The sequence below is a fragment of the Grammomys surdaster genome, unplaced genomic scaffold (genome assembly GCF_004785775.1).
Source record: "Grammomys surdaster isolate TR1022 unplaced genomic scaffold, NIH_TR_1.0 126109, whole genome shotgun sequence".
NCBI classification, from domain to species: domain Eukaryota; kingdom Metazoa; phylum Chordata; class Mammalia; order Rodentia; family Muridae; genus Grammomys; species Grammomys surdaster.
The window spans coordinates 3,185,954-3,198,678 of record NW_021620917.1 but is presented as its reverse complement, the minus strand read 5'-3'; the positions used below and the strand labels follow the sequence as shown (position 1 = coordinate 3,198,678).

Sequence of the window (12,725 nt, the reverse complement as noted above, 5' to 3'; positions counted from 1 at the left end):
GAGAAAAAGAAGGAAGGAAGGAAGGAAGGAAGGAAGGAAGGAAGGAAAAAATCTTTGGCTTCACCTTGCTGGACTAGATGCTATCCAAGGAACAAGACATTGGCCAACTCTAGAGACAGGAGTCATCAGATCAGTGAAGGTTCTAGGGCCTTCTGTGGTCATTTGGTCCTCACCATGACCTCAAGGACAGCCAGCCGGCCCTCTGCAGTGACTCTGTGTTCAGAGTCAGCCATCCTACCACCAACACTGGGAGAGAGCTGCCATCCATGCCCCCTTGTGAATGCTGCTACCTGACCGTGGTGGGCTGCTGGACCAGGGCCTTTCACTGAAAAACTAACACGGCAAGCTGTCCCATCCCCTTTGCAACACAAGCCAGCCCCAGCTCACTGTGGCATGCGAGCTTTTATAGATCGTCAATATTTAAACACCTTGCTGGGACCCAGGGGCCTCTGGATCTCAGCTGTCATCTATTTCAGGCCTCATTACACAAACCATTAAACACTGTATCTTCTCATTTTCTCCACCAAAGCTCCCTGGCAAGGCCTTCTCTGGGCAGAGTGCTGGTTTATGCAGAGCCCTGCCTGCCTGGTGTCCATGGGGGACAGAGACACTTAGGTGTCCCATGGCCCAGATGGTCTGTTCAGCCTGATGTGTCCCTGCCCAGCCACATCCCTGCCTGCCTCCATCAACACTGTGTCCCCCATCTGTCCCTGTCCCTGTCTCCACCCCTGAAGACTTTGCTGAGGAGCCCATGGCTCTCCGCCTTGCAGCAGCTAATGGCAGTAGCATCAGGCTAAACACAGAGCCTCTTATTCCAGAGAGGGTGATCCCTGAGTGTAGCTGGAGGACACGGCCATCAAGCTCCACCAGGATGGCTGACCAGCTGGTTCATTTCTCTACATTTTGAGCAAGACTCCCCTGGAATTGTGTCGCAAAAGGCATCTGGAAAGCAGCTATGTGGTGGGCAGACTCAAATGATTTATTCACGAAAATTATTCCAAGGCATTTTGCTGTGTAGCTCTCAGAGTCTAATTTACATATTTACACAATACACTGGAATGGCACTAAAGGCACTATAAATATACTTTCCTCTCCAAAGCGGCCATGAAATATATATTTAGGACGCACCCAAGGCGGGAAGACATTGTATTGCTATTCTCACAGATGATGCTTTAGCCGGCATGCCGCAGGCGGGGCCTGTCCACCCTCAGCCCTCCTGGGTGCACCCCAAGTCCTTTCCCATTCAGTGTGACTTTGAATTCTTAGTGAGGTGAGTTTTAACTGAACAAAGAAGAAAATCAATATTTTCCAGCTTGGCATGGTAGCCGACCTGTCTTCCCAGTATTCCAGAGGATGAGGCAGGAGGATAGTGAATTCTAGGCCAGCCTAGGCTATCTAGATAGGCAGGCCCAGTTTCAAAAATAAGTTAGTACAAAGCTGGGGAGATGGCTCAGTTGATAAAGTGCTTGTCATTGCAAGCGTGAGGCCTGGAGTTTGATTCCTACAACCTGTGTTCAGTAAAATAAAATAAGTCAGCAAGCCACTGAGAGACTGTGCCTCTAAAATCAAGGGGGCCAGTACCTGAGAAATGACATCTGCCCATGTACACATGCACACACATACATGTGCACACACAAAAGATAGATAGATAGATAGATAGATAGATAGATAGATAGATAGATAGATAGATAGATAAAAATTCATATTCTGTGAAGGTTGGAGATGGTACAGCAAGTGGAGCTTAACTGGGGCTCTGTCTCGTGTCAACACACATTCTCTCTCTCCTCCTCACCCCCAACCCAAATGCCTGGGCGTCCTCCTTTCTTGGACCTGTCTCCTTCACTGGCCATCCCTGCCTTGAGACACACACCGAGTGCTTTCTGCTACCTTGGGCAAGGATCAGACAAAAGGCATTTTTATTAGCAGCTGTATTTAGCCTGTTGTTTAAGTCTTACCTCCTAGCTAGACCATTCACACAGAGAGAAAAGGCAATGCTTAAGAAATAAACAACTGCCAGGCATCCACTTGCTCAGCACTGCAGGCTGCCGGTTGGGCTGTTGGCTACATGACTTAGTGGTGAGTGACAGTTTCATTCAGCGTGGAGACCCTGTTTAATTGGCCATGAAATCAAACTTTTGTATTGGCTCGCAGTCTGCTCTGATACCTACAGCGCGTATGCCTGTATGCCTGAGCGTTGGAGGGATACATCCAGCAAAGGCCCCTTGGTCATGCTGCACTGGGCTCTGCCTTGGTGCAGAGAAGATGGGATAGCATATGAACAAATGCTTCTCCTACACTGGGGTTGGTGAAATGCAGCCATGGAGAGCCAATGCTGATCCGTTCCCTCCTCTAGAAACAAGCATAGCCTTTGACAGCCGCTGTGTTTGTCCCGGAAGAGCCTTCTGGTTTTAAGACCTCCATTCTTCCTCTCTAAGGGTGAACAGCACAGTGGAGGGGGAAGATCACAGAGTCTGTGTTCTCTAAGGAACACCCATGCAGAGAGCTGAACTCCGCAGTTCCACTCATCTTTGTGAGATGTTTAGGTCTGCAGTGACAGTGACACTTCCTTAGGAACAGTCACAGTTTCTATCCTGGTGCCTCCTTGCTGCTTTCTTAAGACCTCCAGGCAGACTTTCTCTGACAGTGTACTAGGAAACAAGATTGATAGTCCAGGAATCGGTTACCGGTGATCAGTCATGGGGTAGTCGATTAGAAAAGAGAATCCAGGGGTCAGTCACCTAAGGATTCATCCAGAGGTCAGTCATTTGTGGACCAGTCATGCAGAGATCACTCACCTAGGGGAAAAGCCAGTCGCTCAGGGGTTGATTTATCCTGAGGATCAGTCACCAGGAACCAAAAGTCCCCTGTGGTTATCTTGTGATGTTATCAGAGGATCAGGCATCTGGGGACCAGGCAGGAGGTCAATCTGACATGTGTTAACATGTATAGGGATCATCTAAGAGACCTATCACCTAGGGGATCTGTCACCCAGGAGAACCATCACCCAGAGATGAGTCACTCGGGGACTGACTGAGCAGTCACCCAGGGGACCCATCACCCAGGGGACCAGTCACCCAGGAGACCTGTGGCCCGGGAATTCATCCTCTCAGATCCATCTTCCAGGATCAGCTCGGAGAGACCTGGCCGTGTATATGTGAGACATGTGATGTGCAGTGACTAGTCTCTTCAGGCCATGGCACAGATTTCTCACAGTGGTGACAGGTGGGTCACCTGCACTCACTGCCCAGGGTTCTCTTGTGATAAACACAGCCATGCTGTCCTCTCCTGTTCTGACTGAGATGGAAAGCCAGGCACTGGGGATCTTCCCGGTACAAGAAGAATCAGTCGCACAAATCTCATTATTGTTAATAGTTCTGTAATGTTATTTTTCTCACAAATTTGTGGAGGTATTTTCTCCATCGCTGATTTATTGAGATATTTAGCAGCATAATAAAAATGAGAAAAACAACCCACAGTTGGGAAACAGTGGCAGCTCTCACAGCTGCCAAGGGTTGTTCTTTTTTTTTTTTTAACCCACTGGTGATCGCCATGTAAATATTGGTATGGATAAATAGTGTGGTGAATTATAATCCAAGTTTGATATGCTAATTTTCAAAGGCAGAATTAAGCAAAATAAAAAATGCAAACATTCTCTTCTGCTAATTCAGAAGGAAATTATCTCGGCACCACACCACCCTCCCCCGTCTTTGAGTATAAGTAGATGGCTGAGTAAATCCCTCAGCACTGAGATCCTATATCAATATTTTTAAATGTTTCTATGAAACACATACAGAGTCCTGGAGCTATGACAGAGCGCTTAAAGTCAAGCATAGTCTTTGTGTATCGACAGAAGCAGGGAGGTAGCGTTCGTCCCCGGCAAGAGCAGAGTATTAAGAAACCGTGGATGGGGAAGGCACAGAGAGCTCACCACAAACACTGAGCACGTGTTCTGTAAGCCACGGACACAGTCCCTTCCTGGAATGTGGGCTGGAGTTGGGTGGGGACATGTTCCTGCTTTCTCTCTCTCTTCTGTCCCTGGACTGTACATAGCCTATGAGAACAGAGACTCTCCTGACCGGCTGAAGGGAGTGAGCCCTGAATATTTATAGGTGAACCGGGGGGGAGCATCAGAGGGGTTCCAGGGCTCTGCAGGCCACGTGTATTAAATGCACGATCACTCTAGACTGTTCTTAAGCAAAATTCACCTAGGAAATATAAACCGGGGCTGGAGAGGTGGCTCAGTGGTTAAGATCGCTTGCTACTCTTACAGAGGCTCTGAATTTGGTCCCCAGCATCTATTTCATGCTTGCAGCTGGCAATAACTCTAGCTCCATGGGGATCCAGAGCCCTCTTCTGAACGCCAAAGACACCTGCACATAGGCATACACTCACATAAACACTCATATAAATCAAAATAAATCTTTAAAAAGTGTGTGTGTGTGTGTGTGTGTGCGCGCGCGTGTGTGCGTGTGTACCACACTGGCATCCATTCTATGAATATAAGCCTTTATTTTAGGTAGAAGGAGGGACCTCCTATGCTATAGTTTGCCGTTGTGAGATTGCCACCCCCGACAGGTCTCCTGATGAACAAAACCCAACCATGTTAATATGTAGGAGGAAACCGTGAGGCTCTACTCTCTGCTGCCTTTAAATGTTCAGCTTCCCCTCGTTCATTAACCTGTGACTATCAGGGCTTCACCAGGGCAAAGTCTAAACTCTGAGCAAACACAGACTCAGGCGCTGCAGTCTCCTCCTGTTTACCATTGGGCTAATCCATCCGAGTGCATCTTCTGTGAAAGCGGTGCGGTGCGGGGAGGCTCCTCTCTCCATCACCCTGGGACTATAAAAACAGCAAGTGCGTGCACATGTGTATTCAGTGGGCTTTTCCTCCCCAGGTCATCTGCTTGTCAAGTCCCACGTGCTTTTGCCTGTAGGAGGAAACTGAACTTGGGAAGGATTGCTACATTATAGGGACAGTTTAGACTCTTAGCCCACCTTTCAGCAACAGCCTCCTCGGAGAATAATTTATATTTTATTTGCAGCCCCTCATGTTGTGCTGACTGTGTGTGAAGCAGTATGCTAAAGCACTTTAGAAATAAAAACATTCAATCCTCAAGGCAGGCCTGCACTCACGTACCTTTGTCATCGCCACATGACAAACAAGGCACAGAGAAGTTGGGTGCTTTGCCTAAGGTCACATCACACAGCCGATGACAAGACCACTAAGGTTGTATAGTTATAGACTGTTTGTTCAGCCATGGTGCTTTGTGGGTTTTGGTTTGTTGTTGTTATTGTTGAGACAAGGCCTCATGTAGCCCAGGCTACCCTAGAACTTGCTGTAAAGCCAAAGGTGACTTGAATTTCTGATCCTCCTGCCTCCACCACCCAAGTGCTGGGATTACAGGTATGTGCCATACCAACCAGCTTCATTGGTTGTCATCGGTATTTTCTTCCCTCTGTTTGTTGGTGTTTTGGGATCAAAACCGTTCACCCCTCCTATCTTTCCTACATAACACTTTCTGGCTTGGATCTTATTCATGTTTTCCTAAATATCAGAATTTACATAAACTTGACATTTACCTACTATGGAAAATTGTGCATAAAAGTCACCCCTTTAATATGAGCATTCTTGCATGCCTGCATGTGTGTCTGTGTCTCTGTCTGTCAGTCTGTCTGTCCCTGTGGAGGCCAGAGGTCAATCTTGAGTGTCATTTTTCAGTCACTCTCCACAGGGTCTCTCTCTAGTCTGGAGCTCACCTATTAGGCCAGGCTGACTGGCCATCAAGCACTAAGGACCACCGTCTCTCTCCCTCCCCAGTCCTGAGACATCACGTGTGTGCCTCCACGCCCAGCTTCTTAGTGGGTGCTGGGAATGGAATCCAGGTCCCTCTAATGATGCAGCAAGTGCTTTACCCCTGAGCTGTCTCCCTAGCCACACAATAACCTTGTTTAAACGTAGCGCTGAGTAACTTTATGGTGCTGTGTATCCATCACCCCTTCCACCTTCCATCTTGGAAACCCAGGCTCTGCCTACCGTTGAGTTCCAGTCCCTGGAACCTCTCATTCTACATTCCATCTCCAGTACTCGAACAACCCTGGAGACCTCATCTAAACAAAATTGTGCAGTGTGTAGCCTTTGTCACAGGACGACTCCAGTGGCATCTTGTCCTCAGTGTCCATGCATATTGTCAGGTTCCCTCCATTTTCAAAGTGGAGTAACATTCCATTGTACATCCACAAAGTGTTTAGTCCGTTGTCCATGGGTCACATGGGTAGGCTACACCTTTCAGCATTGTGAATAGCGTTGCTGGGAACCTGGATTTGCAAGCAACTGTCCAGAATACAAAATCTTAAAAAAAAAAAAATGCATACTGCATTTAGCACCATTGACTAACAATGCGAGCTTGGGGCGTAGCTCAGCAGTGTCCCTAGCCTGTATTTTTCACGTAATCAAACTCTTTGCTCTGAAAGACTTGAACCCCAAGGTAGATAGATGGCTTACAACCACTCCAGGAGCATATGTGTCCATTCCGTCCACAATGCCTGGAGAACTCCATGTACCACCACGGTGATGGCCGAGCCTAAGGGAGCTATGCCTTAAACCATCCTCTTAAGCCATTGGCTAAGTCCAATCAGAACAGCGTTGGAACCCGTAATGAGCACAACCTAGCTGCTGACCGGCAAGCTCCCGGCTGTTTGCAGATCAAGAATGAGATGAAAAGGGTCAGCAACGGGCCGTCTATGGAAAGCAGAAGGGGCCAGGAGGACCTGATCCAACATGATAAGGCAAGGGGGGGTTATAAGGAAATGCCACTCTACTGAAATAGTGAGGTGGCTTAGTCAGGCCTAATGACCTGATCTTGGTATTAGAACTCACACGGTGGAAGGACACTTGAGTCCTGAAGCTGTCCTTTGATGTCCACAAGTACACTGTGCCGTGTCCATACCCCCAAACAAAATAAACACATGTAATAACAAAGAGATCAGCCTGTCCAGCTAGCTACTCTGAAACATTTGCTGATGACAGAGACACACCTCTTCTCCACCTGTGGCCCTCTCCAGTCTCTGAGGTTGCCCTCAGATACCCCGTCACAGGCAGCTGTGAGCTGGCCAGCCAGGCAGGTGGGCAGCCAGGTGCCTGGCGCTCACTGTAGTAACTTTTATTTGCCTGATGTAATTGTAGCCTCCTGTTTACAGCCTCTGAGACTTACTGCTGAATGAGATCACCCCTTCCTAGTTCTTTCTGAACTCTGGCTGGCTGGTTCAACTCAGCTGTTCTGGCTCAAACTCCTCTCTAAACTGACTGATTCAGTCTGGTTCTCTTCGTCTCTGACTGAATTGCTCTGCTTGACCTAAAACTAACTCTAGCAACCTGTTCTAATCTTCTGGCTCCTTCTCATTCTCTGGCTCATTCTGTCTTTACCTGTGTCTGCCTCGTTCTTTCTGCAACCTCTCTCTATGAAACTTTCCTAGGAACACTGCCTCTTTCTTTTCTTCCCTTTCTCTCTGTGTTGCTCTCTCTTAAGTAGCTTCCCTTCCCTCTCTCTTCTTGTGAGAGTTGGGCATATCCTGTTCTGTCAAATCTTTCTCTGATTTGTCACTTTGTCTTCCACTCATTTAGACATCACTTTCAAACATGGGTGCGTCCTTCAACAAACTATCTTTACCTTCATTGTTTGGGATTAAAGGTGTGAGTAAGGGCATGTCTCTGTTCCAGCCAGAGGGATTAAAGGTGTGTGCTAAGGCCTGAACCACATCACAACTAAAAACAGGTATTTTCAGTAAAAAAACCACAATCTTGGGGTTCACAGAGTGATCAAATATCCTGTAACAGCTATCTCAAGACAAGTCGTCCTAACCTCTGCCCTAATCTCTGATCCCTCTTGCAGATGAAGGCTTATGGGACATGTTTGCAAAGGACCTTCCCAGGAGTGCTACATCCTACACCGTGGGCCTGGACAAGTTGCGGCAAGGGGTGACCTATGAGTTTCGAGTGGTGGCCGTGAACAAGGCAGGCTTTGGGGAACCCAGCCGCCCTTCCATTGCAGTGTCAGGTAAGCCCTTCAGGAAATTTAGGGGTGCTGTCCTTTCTCCAAAAGATGGAAACATAAAGTGGAAGCACCCATCCATCTGTGAGAGGATAGGGCAGGCCCTCCAGCTGGGTGGAGGAGGTACTGCAGATCACATGGCAGTAGGGAGCACGGTGTAGACCCTCCTCACTATGAAACTCATCCCTGGGACTGCCTTCTTCGAGCCAAACCCCAGACACTGAGCCACTGGCAAGGACCCCAAACCAACAAGGTGAGATTTCAGTGTCAGACTGTGTCAGGATTTGCATAAAAATCCAGGCATGGTGGCATGCAGTAACAGTCTTTTCCCAGTTCTACAGAGGCAGAGGAGGGATGACTGGGTTCTGATTGGAGATCTGCAGGGCAATGAGGACCCTGTCTAAAGGGAGGTGGGTGGCGTTTCTGAGGATGACACCAGAGGTTGACCTCTGGCCTACACACACACACACACACACACACACACACACACATACCACACACACACACACACACACACACACACACACACATGAGAAAGGAGAAACTGCCATGAAGCAGCTTCATGCCCATGTGGCCTTGAACTGCACACAGCAAACTGCAGGTGGAATGCAGTTCATCTCTGTCATGGGACACCAACCACAAACCCCTCTGGACTGCAGTCAGTTCATAACATCCTTCAGAAATGCTAGCCACCATCGCCCACTGGCCTCACATCATGACCCAATCCCTGAGATGCAAACTCCCCTCAGGACAACTGAGGCCCCTTTTCCCTGTCAAGCACCAGAATGAGCTCTTGGGTGGCCATCTTGAGAATCACGGGACTTGCTATATGGGATATTGAATGCACAGCCAGATGCCTCACTTACGTCCTTTGGATTCAAAACACTGTCATTGCCTGAGAAACCCCGTGGTGCACCATTATCCAAAGCCAATTTCCCCTTTATTCCCAGCATGCACTCATTCATCCTCCAGCCAGTGAGACACTTAATGCTAAGGTGGATGTGTTCTCTGCAGGTTCTGGCAGCTGGAGACAGACCCCAGCACTGCCTGCAAGAGGCCTATCATTCAGGGCCCTAGATGCTATTTAACCAGCTCCCCCACAGGGACACCCCTGACAGGCAGGAGTAGAGCCCTAGGACTCGCCAGCACCTGCAGAGAAGACATTTTCCCATTTTCCTCTTAGTGAACAGAATAGAATAAACAGGAAGGTAGGCACACACCCTTTGCCAAAGCAGCTTTTACACACAACATTTCGGAGGAGATGTCTCAAAAGCAGGTTTGAACATGAATCCTGTAGGCTAGCTCAGTATTGTTGGGGACATAAAATAAATAACGTACCGCCCCAGACTTGAGGGGCCCCTGGACCAGTAGAGGAGGCCAACAGGTAGCTAAATATGCACAGTGAGCATCTGAGGACATCGACGCCTGTCAAATCCAGAGAGCTTGAAGGCTCAGCCCTTACCTTGTTGGTCACCAATGGGAACCATTGTGGGGGGTGCAATAATGGTATTCCATCCAGGCAGATTTCTTCAGTGACAGTGTCAAAGGATGCATGTAAGGAGACAGGATACTAGAGAAGGATCACGATGCTGGGGACCAGGTTGCCATGGTGAGACCATCAAGTGTAACAAAGCAAAGTACACAGCGTCCCTTGAGGGAAGGTTGAGCTAGGGATGGGAAGCCAGGTCACTCATTAAGTCAATGTTTCTAAGTGGGTGAGATTAGAGGAGGCATGGAGTGTGTTCTGAGGGTGAGGTCAGGGGTGGGAGAGGGTGCTCTGCTTGCTACACATCTGTCCTGTCTTAGCTTCTCTTCCTGCTGCTGTAACACAATACCCTAACAAAGTTAACTTAAGAGTAAACTGTTTGCTATGGTTTCCACCTCAAGGTACAGCTTATTCCGGTAGGGGAGTTAAGGAGCTGAGAGCTCCGGGCAGCTGGTCAAGTCACACTGACAACCAGGAAGCAGGAAGTACTGAATGCAGGCTCGGCTGCCTATCTTCATGTATATAGTATCTGAGTTAGGGTTTCCATTGCTGTGAAGAGACACCATGACCATGGCAGCTCGCATAAAGGAAAACATTTCATTGGGGCTGGTTTCCAGTTCTGAGGTGTAGTCTGTTATCATCATGGCAGGAACATGGCAGCATGCGGCAGACATGGTTCTGGAGAGGTAGCTGAGTGTTCTAAATCTGGTTTCCAACCAGCAGGAAGAGACTGTGAAACAGTGGGCCTTGCTTCCGAATCTGAGACCTCAAAGCCCACCCTCAGTGACACACTTCTTCCCACAAGGCCACACCTCCTAATAGTGCCACTCTTTGTAAGCCTGTGGGGGCCATTTTTATTCAAACCACCATATGTAATCTAGGACCCCAGCCAGGGAATGGTGCCGCCCACAGGTAAAATGGGTCTTCTGCCCACATCAGATTACCTGACCAACATGATAACCCTTTACAGCATCCAGAGGCTTGTCTCTTTAGGTGATCCTAGATTTCCACCAAGCTGAAAGTTAACCATCACAAATCGCCAAGCTTGACTCTATAGAGAAGGCAGAAAAATTCCTAAGGGTGGATTCTCAAACTTGTAATGGAGCTTCTGGAGGTCCCAGAAAAGCATCTGGGGAACTGTGACAGCCATGACAGCTCTTCGTCTCCCCTCCTGCCAGGTGCTGGGGGGGGGGGGCGCGGTGTGTGGAGCTACTGTTGAGCCTCATGCTCTATGGTCTCTTCCACAGCTCAAGCTGAAGCCCCATTCTATGAGGAGTGGTGGTTCCTGCTGGTGATGGCACTCTCCAGCCTCCTCCTGGTTCTCCTGGTGGTCTTCGTGCTGGTCCTGCATGGGCAAAGCAAGAAGTACAAGAACTGCGGCACAGGTGTGACATCTGTCTCTCTCTTCCCATGGTGACCTGGAATTTGGACATGAGGGCTGACATTTGGTTACTCTGCTGAATCTGCCAGGATCTCCTTTAACAGTGCATACATATCAGGGAAATAAGTACTTCAGTGACAGAGCACCTGACCACAGTCCCCCAGTAAGAAACTGAGGTGTGACTCAGTGGTAGAGCCCCTGCCTAGAATCCCCCAGTGAGGGACTGGGGTGTGACTCAGTGGTAGAGCCCCTGCCTAGAATCCCCCAGTGAGGGGCTGGGGTGTGGCTCAGTGGTAGAGCCCCTGCCTAGAATCCCCCAGTGAGGGGCTGGGGTGTGACTCAGTGGTAGAGCCCCTGCCTAGAATCCCCCAGTGAGGGGCTAGGGTGAGGCTCAGTGGTAGAGCCCCTGCCTAGAATCCCCCTGTGAGGGGCTGGGGCGTGGCTGGGCGTGGCTGGGCATGGGCTGGGGCGTGGCTCAGTGTAGAGAGCTCACTAGTATACTGGAGTTCTTAGCTGCATTCTTAGCACTAGCAAAGCAAAAGAGGCGCTGCAGGCCTGCAGTGTCTCCCCCTCATGTCAGCCGTGTGTCTTTTTAGCCTCAGCACTGGAGTTGCTGGCTCCTGTGTCTTCCTTCCCATGCCCTGTTGCTTTTAGGCTCTCATTTTAAACAGGACTAGAAAGGATATGCCTCACCCCAGCCTCTCTGACCCTAGGGACAAGCCGGGACCCACCTCGGGTGTTTGGGGTAGCTCACTGAGTGAGATGGAAACATCCCTATGGTATGGCCTTGTGTCCTTGAGCCTGGACCATACTTTCCCGTCCCTCCACATATCCTCCTCCAGCTCTGACTCCTTCTGAGGGTCAATCCTCGCTGTCCGCAGAGCTCCATGCTCGGCATGAACCAGCGCTCCAACAGCACATGTGTGCTGCAGGGCTGCTCGTCATCACCATCATTACAGAAATAAACATGTATGTGGGGGGTGGAGCCAGCCACAGGAACGCTCGTGTGGCTTCTTAGATGCGGAGGACGGGAGAAGGCAAAGTGGAGGCATGGTTCTTGAAGGCAAATGCTGTAGTCGCATCTTGCTGGGGAAGAGCAGAGAGGGATGGTGTAAGATTCAGCCTTATGGAGGCTGCGTGGCTCGGCACCCATGCAGAGGTGGTGGCTGGGGGAGATGAGACACATCGCTCCACACACTTCAGGGTGATGCTCTATAGTGTCCTCAGGTTTTAAAAGCCTCGTGACCTCCAGTGAGAGCATTCCTCGCCATAACGTGGCTCCCACTCCCCAGTCCCCACCTAGCAGCAGTTAGCAAGGCTGTGGCCGAGCCAGAGAACACAATGGGGACTGGAGAGGTGGCTCAGCTGGTAAAGAACTGACTGTGTGAACATGGGGACCAGAGTTAGATCCCCAGCAGTCGCACAGAAGAAGCTGGGCTCGATGCTAAGTGCTCGTAATCCCAGAGCTGAGGAAGTACTGATAGGTGGATCTCTGGGGCTCAGGAAAGCAGGGATCCCTCCCCCGCATCAGTGCAGCAGATCTTTGTGTGGGGGTGGGGGGTTAATAAGATGGAGTGCCTAAATTGCCGGGACATTAGCAATCCATCCATGAATAGAAAGGGTTTATTCTTTTTCTTTTCTGTGTAAATTCACTTCTAACAAGTGTTCGTAAATCAGATTTTATCCCCCTGGGATTTATACTGTATGAATGACATGTCATTTTAGTGAGTTAATACGGTTACAGAACAGCATAAAGTCTCTCTCTCTCTCTCTCTCTCTCTCTCTCTCTCTCTCTCTCTCTCTCTCTCTC

The 12,725-nt window shown here is 49.3% G+C and overlaps 1 protein-coding gene across 1 annotated transcript in view; it reads left to right on the top strand.

Annotated features, from left to right (window-relative positions):
- Sdk1 (sidekick cell adhesion molecule 1) overlaps positions 1-12,725 on the top strand; it is a 620,720-nt gene that overhangs the window by 586,890 nt on the left and 21,105 nt on the right. Inside the window, exons 40-41 of the mRNA XM_028756035.1 lie at positions 7,890-8,054; positions 10,782-10,919. Coding sequence (XP_028611868.1) covers positions 7,890-8,054; positions 10,782-10,919 — 303 coding nt within the window. The remainder of the gene's footprint in view (positions 1-7,889; positions 8,055-10,781; positions 10,920-12,725) is intronic.